The sequence below is a fragment of the Chiloscyllium plagiosum genome, unplaced genomic scaffold (genome assembly GCF_037043375.1).
Source record: "Chiloscyllium plagiosum isolate Xiang-an unplaced genomic scaffold, Cpla_swu_hap1 HiC_scaffold_2, whole genome shotgun sequence".
NCBI classification, from domain to species: domain Eukaryota; kingdom Metazoa; phylum Chordata; class Chondrichthyes; order Orectolobiformes; family Hemiscylliidae; genus Chiloscyllium; species Chiloscyllium plagiosum.
Window position 1 is genome coordinate 63,368,656 of NW_028270140.1, and position 22,275 is coordinate 63,390,930.

Below are 22,275 nucleotides of genomic sequence, written 5' to 3' on the forward strand. Positions count from 1 at the left end.
TCATAAAACCGCTTTTTTGTAGTACATTTTACTCTTACAAGATAAACTAAATTAAACATCCCTTCCTAGGCTGCCAACCCATTACTGCTTCTTTACAACTTTCAATTCTTATTGGCCCCATGCTGCAAGCAACATTTAGACTTGTTGCTGAATCCAAGGCTACCCCTGAATAAGTGTTAATACTGTAACTTACTCAGAATAATGCCATCCTCGTCATCATGTCTCCATAACTCACTCCAAATATGGAAAGATCATAATATTAATTAGCCCTTAGTAACCATCTCTTGGGACCTGCTCCTGAATAGGCTGCAGGACATCAAACAGTTTCCTCCAACAGCTCATCCCTCTAGTCTGCTACTTTTTACCTCTTTGAAATTTCCTTATACACTACCTATTTCTAACTTTTTTTGAGGAGTACAACCTTATACAAATGTATGGACTTATAATTTTTAAATACATATTAAATAGGGCTGCTACCCCTATTAAGAAACTTACTATCAAAACAGCACTTCCATGAAACTGCATGAATGAAAGTGTAGGAACTGTCAAAAACCTGCTCTTGTAGATGAAATCTCATGACCCAGCTGTGGGAGATCAGTTTAATACCCTCTATACTTTTATTTAGTACATATATAATTTCTCATTTACTTGGATCACATAGGAGACTCGTATTTCTACTAACATTACTAACTTTAAAGACAAAAGGACTAATACCTCTTAATTATGCAAGCTCAGACTGGACAGACATTCTAATCCCATCAGGAGTAACAGCCAGCATTTAGTAAGTGGTTTCCCCAGGACAGATGTCATGCAAACTTGTGTACAAGAGATACAACTATGTGACAACATCGTGCTAAAATTTTCATGCACGTAAAATCTGTCTATAAAAGAAGCTACTGTAAAACTGTATTTTGGATTCGATCGCCGCCTCGAACTGTGCCACTGCAGATGCTCAATAGAGAGGCTATTTTCTCCACTCACCGATCTTAGACGTCATTGAACACGATCCCACACAACTCACTTCATTAGGTCATAGCCACCAGCAGAAACTCGCATACAATTAAACAGACCTTTGGGCCAATTACTGGACTATCAGGTATGAGTCTCTGCTTCATAGATGCCATTGCTACCTCAGAGCTCATGACCCCATGAGAGGTCATGACTCAGAATTTGAGAAATCTGATTTTAGGCAATGATTTCCAAACGATATTACCTCATTGAGGTGAAATTCTCAAATCTCCCCAAATCTTTTGTCAATTATTTTAAATCTGTGCCTGCTGTTTACCAAACCTTCTGCCAGTGGAAGCAATTTCTCTATATGTATTAACAAAAACCTTCAAATTCTCAACACTTCTTTGAATTGTCAACTGAGCTTTGCCTGTTTGTAAGAGATTTATCCCTAATAAATAGAACAAAGTAGGTAACATCTTTTTCATCAAGTTTGTCTGAGGGTTCTCAGGTAAAACCTATACTGTGTCTCAAACTATCATATATTCATTGATGTTTATCACCCAATGTCAAGAAATTTATAGTTTTAATTGTGTCACTAAAGGTCATAGGGTGTCTTGAAGTCGGAAATGGGAAAACATTGAAGGGGCATGTTCAAAGGGTTTGGCTCCTGTACTTACATGACTATGAAGAAGGAATGCCGTATGGCTCTGCCTACGTTCAGGGGGAATTCCAACATATAAAGGCATCTTCCACTTCATTTTTGCTGAAATGAAAATTATATTAACATGAGACTTACTACATCTCTTAAATTGCATCAGTCAAGCTCAGGCTAAAATACACTGCACAAAACAATCTATAAAAAAAGTGTATTAGACTATTTATCTTTGGTACAGAATTCCTGAATCTTTGAGTTTGATTTATTCTCAACATACAAATTGAGAAGGTGATAGCGCTGGGAAACCTTAAGGTCTGATTCCAAAAGGAGACTGTTGGACCTCCATGACAATGGCTGAAAACAGCAATCTCCTAGAGGCTATGGGAAAATTACTTCAATTCAAATAGTTCGTTAGTTTCCCGTTTTTATAATTATTCCCCTTTACAAGCCTCTGATATTCTCAAATAATTTAAACTTAAATATAATGGCATGATTTAGAAGGTTGCAGATAATACAAAATTGGCTGTGCAGTTGATAGCAAGACAGAAAGTTGTACATTACAGAATGATACCAATGAACTGGTCAAGTGGGAGAAAAATGTCACATAAAATTCAAGGAAGAGAAGTGTGAGGTAAGAAATTTGGAGCAGACCAACAAAGGCAAGGAAAATCACAATTAAATGATAGGATGCTGATAACTGTAAAGAAAAATCCCATGACTGTAACTGGGAAAATTTAAATTCAGTTCATAAATCTAGAGTTAGTCCCTGGTCAGACAGATAAGGTGGTGAAAAGGGCATATGGGATACTTTCTTTTTTTCAGTATAGAATATAAAAGCAGGGAGGTTTCCTAAATTCTAGAGAACAATAGTTAGGCCAAGCTAGCCTACCTCATACAATTCACCACAGAAAGGATTATGTTTGCACGAGAGAGGGTATGGAAGGAATTTACAAGAATATTGTAAGGAACGGAGAAACTTTGCATTTTTTTTGGAATAGAAGAGCCGAAGGTTTTATTGAGGTGTATGAAGTTATGAGGAGCTTTGTCATTGTGGATAGGAGGAATCTATTTCACTCAGCTGCTCAGATGGTGATGTAGTAGTAATGTCACTAGTTAATCATTATGAGAACTAGGTTGATGTTGTGCAGACATGGGCTCAAATCCCATGACAGGAACTGGGAAAACTTTAATTCAATTCATAAATCTAGAATATAAAAACAAGTTGCTGGTCTCACAATCAGTGACCATGAAAGTATCATTGTGATAAAAACTTATCTGGTTCACTCAAGCCCTTTAGGGAAGGAAGCCTTCCATCCTTACCTGGTATAAAATCATAGAGTTATAGAGATAAACAGCTTGGAAACAGACCCTTCAGATCAACTTGTCCATGCCGTCCAGATATCTGAAATTAATCTAGTCCCATTTGCCAGCACTTGGCCCATATCCCTCTAAACTCTTCCTATGCACATTCCATCTGATGCCTTTTAAATGCTTAAAGAAGTGAAATGATCATGGTATTCGAACAGATGAAAGATTCAACCGACAATCATGGTATTTTTCAATGTATAATTTCAGATACATCACACCATAAATGTTTGCTATAAATTCTGTGCCTTAGAATTGTGTCCTCTACTATCACCTGATGAAGGAGCGGCGCTCCGAAAGCTAGTGTGCTTCCAATTAAACCTGTTGGACTATAACCTGGTGCTGTGTGATTTTTCACTTTTAAATACTGTAATTGTTCTAGCCTCCACCACTTCCTCTGGCAGCTCATTCCATACATGCACCACCTTTTCCATGAAAACATTGCCCCTTAGGTCACTTTTAAATTTTTCCCCTCTCACCCTAAACCTATGCACTCTGGTTCTGGATTCCCCCACCCCAGGGAAAAGACCTTTCCTGTTTACCCTATCCATGCCCCTCATGATTTTATAAACCTCTTATAAGGTCACCCCCTCAGCCTCCAATATTCCAGAGAAAACAGCCCCAGCCTATTCTGCATCTCTCTATAGCTCAAACCCTCCAAACCTGGAAACATCCTTGTAAATCTTTTCTGAACCCTTTCAGGTTTCACAACATCCTTCTGATAGGAAGGAGATGAGACTTGTACACAATATTATAAAAGTGGCCTAACCAATGTCCTGTACAGCTGAAACATGACCGCCCAACACCTATACTTGATGCTCAGACCAATAAAGGAAAGCATACCAAATGCTTTCTTCACTATCCTATCAGCCTGCGACTCCACTTTCAAAGATCTATGAACCTGCACTCCAAGGTCTCTTTGTTCAACAATACTCCCCAGGACCTTACCGTTAGGTGTATAAGTCCTGCCCTGATTTGCTTTTCCAAAATGCAGCACCTCACATTGATCTAAATTCAACTCCATCTGCCACTCCTCGGATCATTGTTATATCTGATCAAGATCCCGTTGTACTCTGAGGTAACCTTCTTCGCTATCCACAATACCTCCAATTTTGGTGTAGCCATGGTATGACCCTTATATGATTCCAAATCCACAGCAATGCAATTGATTCTCTGAGAGTATTCGCTTTCAGAGCATTGCTCCTACCTGATGAAGGATCAGCACTCCAAAAAGCTTGTACTTTCAAATAAACCTTTTTGGACTATAACCTGGCGTTGTGTGATATTTAACTTTGCCCACCCCAGCACAACACCAGCACCTTCAAATTATAACTGATTCTCAAAGGAGCACTGCAAACTTTGACATGTGACAGGTGCTCCTCAGGAAGGCAGCCAACATAACCAAAAACCTCTCCCACCCTAATTATAATCTCTTCCAACCTCTTCCAGTTGGCAGAAGATACAAAAGCTTAAACACATACCAACATTCTTTCCCACTGTTTCTTCCCCACTGTCATTAGACTTCTGAATGGACCTCTTAAATTTTAAATTAAGTGTTGATCTCACTCTTTGTGTACCTTCTCTGTAGCTGTAACATTGTATTCCCTACACCATTCTATTATCCTTATGCACTTTGTATGGTATTAATTGCCTGTACTGCATGCAAAACAAAACTTTTCACAAGGTACATATGACAATAATGCTACAAATGTAAAAAATAGCTGAGCAAGCCACTCAACACTGGGATAATTCGGGATGGGCAACAGCTGTTGGCCTTACTAATGATCATGTCCCATCAAAGAATACCAAGGAATGATACAGTTGGACATTAAAAGCTGATAAAATATTATTTAAGCTGAACAAATGTACAGCCTTCAGACTAAAGTATTCAGACTTTTTTATAACACATTGCAAGTAATAAACTGTTTCTCTTGCTGAAGGTATTAGAATGTAAGAACTAGGAGTAGGAGTAGGCCATCTCTGGCCCTTCCGGCCTGCTCTGCCATTCAACAAGATCAGGGCTGATCTTTTCATGGCCTCAGCTCCACTTACCCACCCTCTCACCGTAACCTTTAATTCCTCATTGTTCAAAAAAAAATCTATTTTAGCTTTAAAAACATTACTGAAGTAGCATCAACCACTTCACTGGGCAGGGAATTCCATTGATTCACAACCCTCTGGGTGAAAAGGTTCCTTCTCAATTCAATCCGAAATCTGCTCCACATAATTTTGAGGCTATGCCCTCTTGTCCTACTTTAACCTGTCAGTGGAAACACCCTCTCTACATCTATCTTATCTTTTCCCTTCATAATTTTATATGTTTTCACAAGATCCCTCCTCATTCTTCTAAATTCCAATGAATATAATCCTAGTCGACTTAGTCTCTCCTCATAAGCCAACCCCTCAACTCCAGAATCAACCTAGTGATTCTCCTGCAGCCCCCTCTGGTGCCAGTACATCCTTTCTCAAAAAACCAAAACTGCATGCAGTACTCCAGGTGTGGCCTCACCAGCCCCCTATACAACTGCAATATAACCTCCCCCTGCTTTTGAATTCAATCCCTTTAGCAATGATGGACAGAATTCCATTTGCCTTCTTGTTGTACCTGCAGACCAACCTTCTGTGATTAATGCACAAGGACACCCAGGTCCCTCTGCATAGCAGCATGCTGCAATTTTTTTACCATTCAAGTGATAATCCTTTTCACTGTTACTCCTACCAAAATGGATGACTTCACATTTAGTAATATTATATTCCATCTGCCAGACCTTTGCCTACTCACTTAAAGTATTTATGTTCCACTACAAAGGTTCTCAGTCCTCTGCACACTTTGCTCTGCTACTCATTGTAGTGTCATCTGCAAACTTTGACACGTGACACATGGTCCCCAACTCCAAATCATCTACGTACATTGTGAATAAATGCAGTCCCAAAACTGATCCCTGAGGGACATCATTGGTCACAGATTGCCAGCCAGAATAGGACTCATTTATCCCCACTCTTTGCTTCCTGTTAGTTAACCAATCCTCTATTCACGCTAATACTTTACCCATAACACCATGCATATTTATCTTATGCAGCAGCCTCTTATGTGGCACCTTGTCAAAGGCCTTTTGGAAATCTAGGTACACCACATCTCCTAGGTCCCCGTTGTCCACCTTGCTCATAATATAGTCATAGAGATGTACAGCATGGAAACAGAATCTTCGGTCCAATTCATCCATGTCAACTAGCTATCCCAACCCAAACTAGTCCCACCTGACAACACCCGACCCATATCCCTCCAAACCCTTCCTATTCACATACTTATCCAGATGTTTTTTAAATGTTGCAATTGTACTAGCCTCCACCACTTCCTCTGGCAGCTCATTCCATACACATACTGCAATCTGTGTGAAAAAGTTGCTCCTTCGGTCTCTTTTATATCTCTCCCTTCTCACCCTAAACCTATGCCCTCTAGTTCTGGACTCCCCCGCACCCACCCCCCCGAGAGAAGGTAGCTTATCTATCCGATCCATGCACCTCATGATTTTATTAACCTCTATAAGGTCACCCCTTAGCCCCCGACGCTCCAGGGAAAACAGGCCTAGCATATTCAACCTCTCCTTATAGCTCAAATCCTCCAAACCTGGCAACATCCTTGTAAATCTTTTCTGAGCCCTTTCAAGTTTCACAACATCTTTCCAATAGGAAGGAGACCAGAATTGCACACAATATTCCAACAGTGGCCAAACCAATGTCCTGTACAGCCGCAACATGACCTCCCAACTCCTGTACTCAATACTCTGGCCAAAAAAGAAAAGCATACCAAATGCCTTCTTCACTATCCTATCTACTTGCGACTCTGCTTTCAAGGAGCTATGAACCTGCACTCCAAGGTCTCTTTGTTCAGCAACACTCCTTAGGACCTTACCATTAAGTGTATAAGTTCTGCTAAGATTTGTATTCCCAAAATGCTGCACATCGCATTTATCTAAATAAAACTCCATCTGCCACTTCTCAGCCCATTGGCTCATCTGATCAAGATCCCACTTTAATCTGAGGTAACCTTCTTCGCTGTCCACTACACCTCCAATTTTGGTGTCATCTGCAGACTTATTAACTATATACCTCTTATGCTCACATACAAATCATTTATATAAATGATGAGAAGTAGTGGACCCAGCACCGATCCTTGTGGCACTCCACTGGTCACAGGCCTCCGATATGAAAAACAACCCTCCACCACCACCCTCTGTCTTCTACCTTTGAACCAGTTCTGTATCCAAATGGCTAGTTCTCCCTGTATTGCATGAGATTTCACCTTGCTAACCAGTCTCCCATGGCGAATCTTGCCTTCATAGAATTCCAAAAGATTAGTTAAGCATAACCCACCCTTTATGAACCCATACTGCATCTACCCAATGGGATAATTTCTATCTAGATGCCTTGCTATTTCTTCCTTGATGTTAAACTAAAGCATCCTCCCCTCTACAGTGGTTAAGCTAACTGGTCTATAATTCCCCATATTTCGTCTACTGCCCTTTTTAAACAGTCGGGTCACATTTGATGTTTTCCAATCTGCTGGAACTGCCCCAGAGTCCAACAAATTTTGGAAAATTACCACAAATGCACTTGCTATTTCTCCCACCATCTCTTTTAGTACCCTGGGATGCATTCCATCAGGGCCAGGAGACTTGTGTATCCTTAGCTCCAAAAACTTGCCCAACATTACTTCTTCTGACATAATTAATGTTTCCAGGTCCTCACCTACCTTCATCCTTTGGTCAATTACTGCCATGCTATGAAGCTGTGAAAACCGGTCCACTGTGAAGACCGACACAAAATACCTGTTCAATGACTCGGCCATTTTATCATATCCCATAACTAAATGGAGACTGGTTGCCTCCTCGCAGAGCGCTTTAGGGAACATCTCTGGGACATCCGCACCAATCAACCCCACCGCCCTGTGGCCCAACATTTCAACTCCCCCTTCCACTCTGCCGAGGACATGCAGGTTCTGGGCCTCCTCCACCGCCATTCCCTCACCACCCGCGCCTGGAGGAAGAATGCCTCATCTTCCGCCTCAGAACACTTCAATCCCTGGGCATCAAAGTGGACTTCGCCAGTTTCTTCATTTCCCCTCCCCCCACCTTACCCCAGTTCCAACCTTCCTGCTCAGCACCGTCCCCATGACCTGTCCTACCTGCCTATCTTCCTTTCCATCTATCCACTCCTCCCTCCTCTCTGACCTATCACCTTCATCCCCACCCCCATTCACCCATTGTACTCTTTGCTACCTTCCCCCACCCTCCTCTCTGACCTATCACCTTCATCCCCACCCCCATTCACCCATTGCACTCTTTGCTACCTTCCCCCACCCACCTCTCTGACCTGTCACCTTCATCTCCACCCCCATTCACCCATTGAACTCTTTGCTACCTTCCCCCACCCTCCTCTCTGACCTATCACCTCCATCCCCACCCCCATTCACCTATTGTACTCTATGATACTTTCTCCCCACCTCCACCGCCCTCTCATTTATCTCTCCACCCTGCAGGCTCCCTGCCTCTATTCCTGGTGAAGGGCTTTTGCCCGAAACGTTGATTTTCCTGCTCCTTGGATACTGCCTGACCTGCTGTGCTTTTCCAGCACCACTCTGATCTAGAGTCTGGCTTCCAACATCTGCAGTCCTCATTTTTACCTCCCATAACTAAATGCCTCTTCTTATCTGCTAAAGGACAAATGTTTACATAAGTCACTCATTTTCATTTTATATATTTATCAAAACTTTTACTATCTGTTTTTACATTCTGTGCTGTTTTTTTCTCATGTTCTATCGTATTTTTCTTTATAGATCTTCTTGTGGCTTTCTGTTGATCTTTAAAGTTTTCCCAATATTTTAGTTTCCTGCTGATCTTGGCCACTTTGTATGCCTTCTCTTTCAATTTGATAGCCTCCCTTATTTCCTTAGACGCCCATGGCAGATTACCCCTTTTCTTACAGTCCTTTCTTTTCACTGGAATATACTTCTGCTGAGCACTTTGAAAAATTGCTTTGAAAGTCCTCCACTGCTCGTCAACTGTCCCACCAGAAAGTCTTTGTTTTCAGTCTACTTTAGCCAAGTTCTCCCTCAAACAATTGTTGTCTCCCTTTTTTAAGGACCCTGGTATTGCATTTTATCTTCACATTCTCCATCTGTATTCTAAATTCAACCATGCAGTGATTGCTCCTTCCAAGGGGATTCCTTCTTTGAGGTCATTAATTATTCCTCACTCATTACATAGGGCCAGATCTGGATAGCTTGCTCCCTCACTGGTTCCATTACATGCTGTTCAAGAAAATATTATTTGTTATACAAAAGCACTATTCACGTTTATATAATAATATACAACCCAGTCACTAAGGTTTGGCTGCTATATTCTCAAATGGTTACTTGAATCATTAATGATGAGCTTGACAATATTCAGCACTATGTGAAAATGACCTATAATGTTTTGACAAGTACAACTTGTGATAAATATGTAAAAAAATACTGTCAACCTGCTTATTAGCAGCTCTTTGATAGTTTAGCGAGTCCTAATGAGTTTTGAGAAGATTTGTAGCTCAGGTTGGGGTTTTGGATGTAGGTTTGCTCACTGAGCTGGAAGGTTCATTTCCAGATGTTTTGTTACCCTACTAGGTAACATCTTCAGTGGGCCTCAGGCGAAGCAATGCTGAAAATTCCTGCTTTCTATTTATATGTTTGGGTTTCTTTGGGTTGGTGATTTCATTTCCTGTGATGATGTTATTCCCTGTGGTGAAGTCACTTCCTGTTCCTTTTCTCAGGGGGTGGTAGATGGTCTAACTCAATGTGTTTGTTGGTAGAGTTCTGGTTGGAATGCCATGCTTCTAGAATTCTCATGCGTGTCTTTGTTTGGCTTGTCCTAGGATGGATTTGTTGTCCCAGTCGAAGTGGTGTCCTTCCTTATCTGTACTAGTGAGACAGGGTCATGTCTTTTTGTGGTGAATTGTTGTTCATGTATCCTGGTGGCTAGTTTTCTGCCTGTTTGTCCAATGTAGTATTTGTTACAGTCCTTGCACGGTATTTTGTAAATTACATTAGTTTTGCTCGTTGTATGTATAGGGTCTTTCAAGTTCATTAGCTGCTGTTTTAGTGTGTTGGTGGGTTTGTGGGCTACCATGATGCCAAGAGGTCTGAGTAGTCTGGCAGTCATTTCCAAGATGTCTTTGATGTAGGGGAGAGTGGCTGGAGTTTCTGGATGTGTTTTGTCTGCTTGTTTGGGTTTGTTGCTGAGAAATTGGCTGACTGTGTCTGAACACATCCATCCTAGGACAAGCCAAACAAAGACTGAGGCCCACTGAAGATGTTACCTCGTAGGGTAACGAAACTTGTGGAAATGAACCTTCCAGCTCAGCAAGCAAACCCACATCCAGTTTACAGTCCTTTCCTATATTTGCATAAGTTGGTGAGATCTAACCTGTTTCTAAATATGCTCTAAAATATCTTAGTTATTTTTTGTGCACACACTGTAATGTGCAGTTACTGGTTTCAAAACTAAACAAGCTCAATAACAACTAACATACAACATAGAACAGTACAGCAGAGGAATGGGCCCTTTGGCTCATAACGTTGTGCTAACACATGACACCAACTTAAACTAATCCCTTCTGCCTGCCCTTGGTCCAGATCCTTGCATATTCATGCACTTGTCTGAAAGTCCCTTAAATGCCCCGATCATATCTATCTCCACTACCACCCCAACAGCATGTCCCAGACTCCCACCACTCTATGTGTAAAAATCTTGCCCCTCATACCTCCTTTGAACTTTCCTCCCTCACCTTAAATGCATGCCCCCAAACACTTCATAACATCAAAAATGTATTATTGTCAGCAAAACACAAAGTTAAATGAAAATGGGAATCATTTAACTTATTATTTTCATTAATTGAAAGTGCAATAATTAATTGTCCTATTTATAAAATTGACCAATGCCAGCAGTGAATAATGCAAGTAGTATCCTCAGTGTTAACAATTATTTTGAAAGAATTCTGATGCTTTATTCATCATGATAAACATAAGTTTTTGGTTGCACAAAATCATGTTATAAATCTACATATAAAATATTATATTTGTATTTAGGTTAAATATTCATTATTTGGGCCCACTATTCAGCAATGCAATGTTTCAAAATGACTTTTATATTTTGTCAGAAATCTGCATGTACCTGCAAATATCCATCACTAGATGGCGCTACATAGCAAATCAGTCACAACTTGTCCTGATAGTTCTTGTACTTGACGTGCATTAGAGTCTGACACTATTTCCTACTGTTACTCTCCGAATTTACTTCATGTCTCATTTCATAACCATTAGTTGATTTCCCCTCTATATGTTTGAGATTAAGATTGAATTCCTTTGATCAATTAGCTGTAGATTTATTACCCACTGCACAGGCCATTCTCCTATAATGTGCATTTTGTTGATGCTATTTGGCTGTAACGCAATTGGTGAATTGGGATTTTTTTAAAATATGAACTCCCATTGGCTATTATATGGACGTTATTGTTGATCTCGTTGAGGATTTTTAAAAAATTATTGCAGGAGAAAAGATTTGTATTTCAAGATTCTCCTCAATCTGGACAATTCACCAAGCCATCCTCCCACCATTGGTGAGCTTTCTGAAAACATTTCTGGTATTTCTAACTCTGAATACAACATCTTTCATTCAACCCATGGACCAGGATGCAATAGCAGCTTTTAAAGCTTATGATTTAAAGCGCACATTCAGGAAGTTGATTGCAACTACTGACTGGATAATAAGGTCATTGTTTTCACCTAGTTACACTTCAACCCCAGGGCATCAATGTGAAGTTCAACAGTTTCTTCATTTCCCCTTCCCCCACCTCACCCTAGTTTCAAACTTCCATAGAACATAGAACAATACAGCACAGAACAGGCCCTTCGGCCCACGATGTTGTGCCGAACATTTGTCCTAGCTTAAGCACCCATCCATGTACCTATCCAATTGCCGCTTAAAGGTCACCGATGATTCTGACTCTGCCACTCCCACAGGCAGCGCATTCCATGCCCCCACCACTCTCTGGGTACTCCAGATTGTACTCCAGCTCAGCACTGTCCCCATGACTTGTCCTATCTGCCTATCTTCTTTTCCACCTATCCACTCCACCCTCCCCCCGCCCCCGATCTATCACCTTCATCCCCCCCCCCCCCCACTCACCTATTGTACTCTATGCTACTTTCTCCCCACTCCCACCCTCCTCTCGCTTATCTCTCCACGCTTCAGGCTCTCTGCCTTTATTCCTGAGGAAGGGCTCCTGGAATGCTGCCTGAACTGCTGTGCTCTTCCAGCACCACTAATCCAGAATCTGGTTTCCAGCATCTGCAGTCATTGTTTTTACCTTGATAATATGGACAGTGTTCTTCAATTTTGGAAGAGCTTCAACATTAAGAATGTTACTGATATCATTATGGAGGCGTTGGGTGGTGTCTGTAGGGACTGCTTGCATGGAGTTTGGTGGAAGCTTCTCCCAGATTTTCTTCTGTATTTATGTCTTCTGGATTCCACATGTCCCACCATTGGAATTTCATGGGGCCATGCTTAATATCAGCTGATGATATTCGAGCAACACCATTATCTGTTGAACTGCATCCACTTTGCAATAGCAAGTGTGTGAGGAAGTCTCTGTTTTCTCATCAGCACCTCCTTTTTAATATACTGGCATTCCAGAACTACCTCTGCCTCAATTTTGTTTGAATTGATTGTGCTATCTAACACGGTGTTTTATTTTTGCTGAGTTTAAATCAGAGGAGAGTCATTTAGCATTTCCTTCGGATTATTCAAATCATTAAGGCAAGTTTCAGATAATCAAATAGTTATGGTGCCAATTTGACATTTGACAATAGAACTTATAACTTACCACAGGACAAGAAGGAAACACTTGAAGGGGACAGAAGTTAAAAAGCTCTGGTGTTTTCACTGCAATAAAGTAGGCCACATGAAATCACAGTATTGGTGGGTTTGGAAAAGCACTGGGAAGCCAGATGTAGGAAAACAGGATAAGCTAGTAAATTTTGTTGGAGTGGTAACAGCACAGTGGTGGCTAGAAAGCTGCACCAGAATGTACAAGCTAGACGGAGGTTGGGTAAGGAGGAAGTGCCATATCTTCTTAAACCACAAGCCTGTGAAGGTAAAGTTCATTCGCATAGGCCTGAAGCAGCAGGTAAAGAGGTTACAATATTAAGAGACACAGGATCCTCTCAATCTGTGATGCTGAAAGCTGAGATATGTACTTCAGAAGGACTATTGCCAGAAAAGGTAATAGTAATGGGAATTCACAGTGAGACAAGAAGCACTGAATTATGTACAGTGAGGTTAGAGTGTCCAGTGAAGAGTGGGGAAGTTGTGGTAGGAGTACTGGACAAACTCTCAGCTCCAGGAGTACAATTTGTCCTTGCTAATGATATAGCTGGTTCACAGGTAGTTGTGTTGCCTACTGTGGTTGAAGATCCAGTGGAAACTCAGGCAACTGAATGTTTGCAGGACACATATCCTGGAATGTTTACAAACTGTGTGGTAATGAGGTCACAAAGTCACCAGTTGAAATAGAGAGGTCAAAGAGTACAGACAGGAAAGTTGAAGTGGAATTAGCAGACCCTATTTGATCAAATGGTTGATACAAACTGGGGGCAGATAGATGGCACAGCAGATATCTTTAGATCAGATAAATTAACTGAGTTACAGCAGAAAGATGAAAATTTAAAGCAATTGTATCAAAAGGTACACTCAGAAAAAGATTTTGAATGTATCCCTGAATGTTATTACCTTAAAAGTGATGTCTTAATGAGGAAATGGAGATCATCACATATTCAGGCAGATGAGAAATGGGCAGATGTTCATCAAATCGTATAGCCAGTGGGTTATATAAAGGTGTTGCGTGTGGCACATAAGCTACCTCTATGGGGTCATTTAGGAGTGAGGAAAATATGCTACATACAAAGACATTTTTACTGGCCTGGACTGCACAAGAATGTAATTGAATTTTGCCAGATGTATTGTGCATGTCAGGTAATTTGAAAACCATAGGCAGTAATAAAACCCGCACCTTTAATACCTATTTCTGCATTTAAGGAACCGTTTACAAGAGTCTTAATTGATTGCGTAGGTGCCCAACCACAAACAAAAAGTGGGAATCAGTATGTGATAACAATAATGGCTATGTTGACTAGATTTACAGAGGCCGTTCCATTACACAATATCACAGCTAAAAGGATCATAGAGGAATTACCCAAATTTTTCACTATTACGGATTACCTACAGAGATACAATCAGATCAAGGGTCAAACTTCACATCAAAATTATTCAAGGAGGTTATGGATAGCTTGGGAATAAAACAATCCAAACCTACTGCATAGCATCCAGAATTGCAGGGAACGATAGAAAGGTGGCATCAGACATTAAAGACTATCAGGTTGTAAGTTTGCTCACTGAGCTGGTAGATCTGTTCTCAGATGTTTTGTCACCATGTTAGGTAACATCATCAGTGAGCCTCCGATGAAGCGCAAATGTTCTGTCCCACTTTCTATTTATGTGTCTTGGTCTGTTTTGGTTGGTGTTATCACTTCTGGTTCTTTTTCTGTAATTATTTAAATAAGCCATAATGCACTGCAGCACCCAGGAATGACAAGAAGCCGAGGTAAAACACCTACACAACGTATTCAGGAACAACAAGATAAAGTATTGGCACTACTTCCAGTGTTAGGTAAACCTTTAAAAGCAAGATTTAGTGGACCTTATCAAATCAAAAGGACATTGAGTGAGGTGAACTACTTGATAGGGACTCCAGACAGAAAGAAATCTCACAGTGTATCATGTGAACATGCTCAAAAGGTATTTGACAGAGAAGGAAAGCAAGAGGAGAATGTGTTATTGATTACAACACAGAGGGAAGAACCAAATTCAGAGGAATCTGAATTGGACATTCCTCAAATTAAATTGGACATTCCTCAAATTAAATTGGACAATAAGGAGGTTGTCAAAAATCGGGATAAATTACCTTCCAGAGGAAAATTGAAATGACCTGAAAGTGTTATTACCATCACATGAGGAGATAAGTGGAAATAAGCTGGGAAGTATTAGCCTCATTATGCATGTAGATATAGGAGATGCTGTTCTGATTAAACAACATCTTTATATGCATAACCCTCTAAAGTTGGCACAGGATCAAAAGGAGATTGAATGCATACTCCAAGATGACATAACTGAAGTGAGTTACAGTGACTGAAGCTCACCCATAGTAATGGTGCTAAAACCAGATGGTACCCAACAGTTATGTGTGGACTGTCACAAAGTCAATGTATTTACAAAGACTGATGCATATCTGATTCTGCTTTTGGAAGACTGTGTTGAGAAGGTGGGTCAAGCAACTTATATTGCTAGGTTGGATTTGCTCAGAGGATACTGGCAGAAAGAGCAAAGGCAATTTTGGCTTTTGGCATGAAAAATGTACCAGCCACATTTCCAAGACTAACTAATAAGGTCATTGCTGGATTACCTAACTGTGTCGTACATATATCAATGATCTGGTGGTTTTTAGTCACACTTGGAAAGAACATTTACAACATTTATCAGAGTTATTCGATCAATTTTGAAAAGCAGGCTTAGTGATAAACCTGGCGAAGAGTTTGCCAAAGCCCAAGGCACCTTCCTGGGCCATGTTATTGGACATAGACAAATGGCCCCACGAAATGTAAAAACAAAGGTAATTGGGGAGTTTGACAAAGGTAATTGGGGAGTTTGACCATTGACAAAGAAAGCATCGCTGCAGTTCCTGGGAATGAGTGGATTTTATCGAAAATTCATACCAAATTGTAGCAATGTGGCTGCTCTACTTACTGAATTGCTAAAGAAAGGCAAGAAGTTTCAGTGGACAGCGGACTGTCAGAAGGCATTTGACTGTGTAAAGCTGTGTTAACCACTGCCCCATGTTAGCCATACCTAATTACACCAAGCCATTCAAGGTGGCTATCAATGCAAGTGATGTGGGTGTCGGTGCTGTGCTCTTACAGGAAGATGACAAGGAGATAGAAAGACCTATCAGGACAGTTGGACACTGGGAGGCCTTCAAAAATAAGATAATAGAGTCCAAAGGCAGTATGTTCCCGTTCATGTAATGGGCAAGGCTGGTAGGTGTAAGGAATGCTGGATGATGAGAGAAATTTAGGCTCTGGGCAAGAAAAAGAAGGAGGCATATATCAGGTATAGACAACTGGGATCGAGTGACTCCCTTGAGGAGTATAAGGGCATTAGGAGTATGCTCAAGAGGAAAATCAGGAGGGCAAAAAGGGGACATGAGATAGCTTTGGCAAATAAGGTTAAGGAGAATCTAAAGAGATTCTACAAATATTTTAAGGGCAAAAGAGTAACTAGGAAGAGAATAGGGCCCCTTAAAGGTCGACAAGGCCGACTATATGTGTAAAAGATGGATGAGATACTAAATGAGTATTTTGCATCAGTATTTATTGTAGAGGTGCATATGGAAGCTGGAGATCTTGGAGAAATGAAAAGTGATATCTTCAAAAGTGTCCTTATTACAAGGAGGAGGTGCTGGACATCTTAAAATGTATAAAGGTGGATAAATCCCCAGGCCCCTTTCAGAGATACTTGCATCATCAACAACAATGGGTGAGCTGCTGGAAAACTGAAGGGTAGCTGATGTGGTGCTATTATTTAAGATAGGTGGCAAGGAAAAGGCAGAGAACTATACACCAGTAAGCCTGACATCAGTGGTGGTTAAGGGGAGGTGATGGTCTAGTGATATTATCACTGGACTATTAATCTAGTGACCCAGATAACGCTCTGGGGACTTGGGTTTGATACCACCGCAGCAGACGGTGGAATTTGAATTCAATTAAAAAGGAAAATAAATCTGGAGTTAAGAGTCGAATGCCGAACATGTTGATTGTCAGGAAAAATCCATCTGATTCACTAATGTCCTTTAGGGAGTGAAGCTGCCATCCTACCTGGTCTAGAATAGACAAGCAGGAGGCTGGAAGAACACAGCAAGCCAGGCAGCATCAGGAGGTGGAGAAATTGACATTTCGGGTGTAACCCTCCTTCAGGACCGGGGGCAGGTGTAGGGGAACTGCAGATAAAGGGGGTGGCTGGGGCAGGGTGGTGAAGTGGGGATAGGTGAAGATAGGTAGAGGGTATGAATGCATTGGTCAATGGGAGGAATAAATCCTGTTAGTGGCAGGGAGCAGTGGAAGGGATGGGAGGAGCAGGAAATGGAGTCAGGAATGGAAAGGGAGATTATTTGAAATTGGAGAACTCAATGTTGAGTCCTCTGGGCTGTCGGCTGCCCAGGCAGAAGATGAGGTATTGTTTCGTCAATTTGCGCTGTGGATCATTTTAGCAATGGAGGAGGCCAAGGATGGTCGTGTCGGAAAGGGAGTGGTTAGGGGAATTGAAATGGGCGGTGACAGGGAGGTCCGGTTGGCCCCTGTGGGCCCGACTGTTATGCTTGGTGAACTGCTCACTAAGTTTACGTTCGGTCTCCCCGATGTAGAGAAGAGCATATCGGGAGCACCTGATGCAGTAAACTAGGTTGGAAGAAAGGCAGGTGAACCTCTGTCTCACCTGGAAGGAATGTTTGGGACCCTGGATGGAGATGAGGGGAGTGGCGTACTGGCAGGTTTTGCATCTTTTCTGGTTGCAGGAGAAGGTATCTGGGAGTTTGTGGGGGTGGGGGGAGGTGTCAATGGGGAGAGTGGTGCAAACCAAGGATTGTCGAAGGGAATGGTCCTTGTGGAAGACAGAGAAGGGTATGGAGGGGAAGATATTCTTGGTTCTGGGGTCCACTTGGAGTTGGCGGAAGTGTTTAAGCATGATGCGTTGGATGCAGAGACTTGTGGGGTGGTAGGTAAGGACAAGGGACAACTCTGTCTTTATTGCGTTGGGAGGGGGTGTTTAGAGCAATGAAACTGGGAATGGAGGTGGTGTGGTGGAGGGCTGTCTGGATGACAGAGAGAGGAAAAGCACATTGTTCAAAACAGGTGGACACCTGGGATGCTCATGAGTGGAGTGTCTCCTCATCCAAACAGAAGGTGAGGATGAGCTTGACCAGGTGGAGGAGGCTGGTGGTGGGTGGGGATGTTTCGGCTCATTTTATTCCAAGAAGACATGGAGAGCCCTGAAACACCCTGATCTGGGATAGACTTGTAAAGGGATTGCACTTCCATGACAAAGAGGAAGCAGCTACAGCCTGCCAACTGGAAATTCTGAAACTGACGTTAAGCGATAAGCAGATATAAATTGGAAGAGATTGGACAAGGGGAGAAGTCTCGACTCAATTTTTTTCTGTTTTTGTTAGGGATAGTCAACATGACTTTATGCATGAGAAATTATGTCTCACTAACTTGATTGAGATTTTTGAAGAAGTGACAAAGATGTCCGGATGAAGGCAGATCAGTTTTTGTTTTCTACATGGACTTCATCAAGGCATTTGACGAGGTTCTATATGGAAAACTGGTTAGTAAGGTTAGATCACATGGAAACCAGGGAGACTTAGCCACTTGGATCCAAAATTGGCTTTAAGGTAGGAGACAAAGGGTTGTGATGGAGGTTGTATTTCAGACTGGAGACCTGTGACTAGCAGTTTACTGTAAGAATCAGTGCTGGACCCACTGCTTTTTGTCATTCATATAAATGATTTGGATGTCAATATAGTAGGAATGGTTAATAAGTTTGCAGATGACATCAAAATTGATGGTGTAATGGGCAGTCAAGAAGGTTACCTCAGAGTACATCGAGACCTTCATCAGATGGGCCAACGGGCTGAGGATTAACAGATGGAGTTTCATTTAGATAAATGTGAGGTACTGCATTTTAATAAGGCAAATGAGAGTAGGACTTATACACTTAATGGTCAGGTCCTAGGGACTGTTGCTGAACAAAGAGACATTGGTTGCAAGTTTGTTGCTCCTTGAAAGTAGAATTGCAGGTAGAAAGGGTAGTGCAGAAGCATTTAATATGCTTATCTTCATTGGTCAGTACATTGAATATAGAAGTTGGAATGTTATGTTCCGGGACACTGGTGAGGCCACTTTTGGAATACTGAGTTCAATTCTGGTCTCCCTGCTATAGGAATGATGTTGTGAAACTTAGAAGGGTTCAGAAAAGATTTATAAGGATGTTGCCAGGGTTGGACGGTTTGAGCAACAGGGAGAGGCTGAATAGACTGGGGCTATTTTCTCTAGGCTGTTGGATGCTGAGGGATGATCTTATAGAAGTTCATAAAATCATGAGGCATGGATAGAATGAATAGCCCAGGTCTTTTTCTCAGTGTAGGGGAGTCCAAAACTAGCTGAGAGGGAAAGATTTAAAAGAGACCTGAGAGGCAACATTTTTGCACAAAGGGTGGTGCATGTATGGAATGAGCTGCAAGAGGAAGTGATGTGGAGGCCGGTTCAATTACATTTTAAAGGCATCTAGATAGGTTCATGAATAGGAAGGGTTTAAAGAGATATGGCCCAAATGCCAGCAAACAGGACTAGACTAAATTACAATATGTGAATGGCATGGATAAGTTGGATCAAAATATCCATTTCTGAAATGTGCAACTCTATGACTATGATTCTCCATTTGCTTTCTGATTCCTTACTTCTAACCCTAACTACTCTGCCAAAACAATTTGCCTAATCTTGGTTAGCTTCTGCAAATCAGTCAGAGATAAAGTCTCCTTCTCAGAAACCCACACCAGCTGACAAAAACCATTTCAATTTTATAAACTTTACTTTAGTACACAAAAACATGGTGTCATTCCAATTATCCTTTTCAATTATTATTACCCTACGTCCAATCACATCCTTCCAGTTGGGTTATTCTACAGGCCTCCTATTTAAGGGGTGGTGAAGTACATTGCCCATCTCTGGTACCATGACTCTACTGGTCACCACATAAATTTAAATGTTTAACCAGTTACTGATATAGCCATATGGACAATCACATACTCTCTCTACACTAGACTTAGAATAAAAAGATTAATTGGTTTCATTAATAAATACCAAAATTCGTGATTTATTATATAAACAAGACTTTTTCAAAAGACACAAATAGTACTTTTTTTTTTCATCTCATTCCTAGAATTAAAATTGACATCTCTGGCAGATGCTTAGTTCATTGGTGGGGAGTGTGTGATCAATCAGGAGAGTGTGGGCTGTTATGAACTAGGCCAGACCACTCAAAACATTCTTAAGCAGGCAGCCCAGATCATAACATTGCAATTTGTTTCAGTAAGTATACAGTGAAAATTATCCGGAGTAAGTTAGTTAGGTTGACTACCAGGTTTTAAACAGATAATAAATTTATTCACAAAATTACACAATGAACACAAGGAACAGAATAAAGAAACCCTAAAGAATGAAGTCTATCCAAACTAGACACAATTATGCTGTTCCGAATATACACAATAGTCCCATTAGCAAAGCCCTTAAGCACAGTAAAAAATGAAACAAAGGCTTACAGGTCGAAGTTAGAAGGGCAGAAAGCCAGCCTTTCTTCACACAGCCCACAGCTGAACTCCCTAACCAGTTCCAGACTGAACTGCTCAGCTCAAGAGCTGGCCATTCCTCCTTGACTTATACAATTTACTTCTAAAAACATAAAAGCTTTGGCCTAAAGTCTCATCTGTTTACATATAAACAAAAAGGCCTCTTTGTACGTTTTTATCTCTGTACCAAACCCAGCCAAGGGCCAAGAATGTTTTATGACCCCTCTGAAAAAAATCAAGGACACAGTATCCTTGAGAAAAGCTTTAGGTAAAAAGGGACTAGCTTTGTGACAGGGCTAAGGATCATGACTCCTCCTCAACTTGTGGCCAGCTATCTTATCCAGGATCAGTGGTGCTGGAAGAGCACAGCAGTTCAGGCAGCATCCGAGGACAGGCAAAATCCTGAGGCCTGTCCTCGGATGCTGCCTGAACTGCTGTGCTCTTCCAGCACCACTGATCCAGAATCTGGTTTCCAGCATCTGCAGTCATTGTTTTTACCTCCTATCTTATCGAGGAGTCAATTGAGATTCTTAGATTCTTTAAAGCCTTCATCTTGCCAAAGCTTGCACTAACTCAGTGATGGGTGGATATTTACCATACAGGGGGATCAACAAGCAAACCTAAGTAGGTGCCTTATTCAAATTAAGGCAACCAGTGCTCAATTAAAAGACCTGACATCAAGTAAAGTGGTGACCTCTGAGATCCAACTCTTTTCCTTTCCTTTCACTTTCTCGTCCACTCTCGGGTGAACGTTTACCCGTCACCATGATCCCACTGTCACTTTATCCAGAGATTTCATGATGCATTCTAGTGAAGATTTGGAGATGCCAGTGTTGGACTGGGGTGTACAAAGTTAAAAATCACACAACACCAGGTTATAGTCCAACAGGTTTATCTGGAAGCACTAGCTTTCAGAGCGCTGCTCCTTCATCAGGTGGTTGTGGAGAATAAAATACTAAATAGAAACAAATAGTTTCTGAAGAAGGATCACGGGACCCAAAATGTTAACACTTCTTTCCCTCCACAGATTCTGCTGAGTTTCTACAGCTATTTATGTTTTTTTTTCAAATTTCCAACATTCATCATTATTGTTATGGTATTATAAGCAGCAGCCGTCTCTTCATTGGCACTGTCTAAAGGCAGAAATAGAACATAGAGCATAGAACATAGAAGAGTACAGCACAGAACAGGCCGTTCAGCCTACGATGTGCTGAGGATTAATCCTAATGTAAAATAAAATAACCTTACCTACGCACCTCTCAATTCATTGCTGTCCATGTGCATGTCCAGCAGGCACTTAAATGTCTCTAATGACTCTGCTTCCACCACCACCGCTGCCAACGCAGTCCATGCATTCACAATTCTCTGCATAAAAAACTTACCTCTGACGTCTCCTCTATACTTCCTCCTAATATCTTAAAACTATGACCCCTCGTCCCTGTCAATCCTGCCCCGGGGAAAAGTCTCTGGCTATTGACTCTATCCAGGCCTCTCATTCCATTGTATACCTCAATGAGGTCACCTCTCTTCCTCCTTCTCTTCAGAGAAAAGTCCAAGCTTATTCAACCGCTCTTCATTAGACAAGCCCTCCAGTCCAGGCAGCATCCTGGTAAACCTTATTTGCATCCTGTCCAAAGCCTCTGTATTTTTCCTATAGTAGTGCGACTAGAACTGGACACAATATTCCAAGTGTGGTCTCACGAGGGACCTGCAGAGCTGTAGCAAAACCTCACAGCTCTTAAACTCAATCCCCC

General features: G+C 41.4%; 1 protein-coding gene across 1 annotated transcript in view; it reads right to left on the reverse strand.

Moving 5' to 3' along the window:
• The window catches only part of LOC122561689 (kelch domain-containing protein 3), a 218,239-nt gene that overhangs the window by 122,584 nt on the left and 73,380 nt on the right, over positions 1-22,275 (reverse strand). Inside the window, exon 13 of the mRNA XM_043713698.2 lies at positions 1,629-1,714. Coding sequence (XP_043569633.2) covers positions 1,629-1,714 — 86 coding nt within the window. The remainder of the gene's footprint in view (positions 1-1,628; positions 1,715-22,275) is intronic.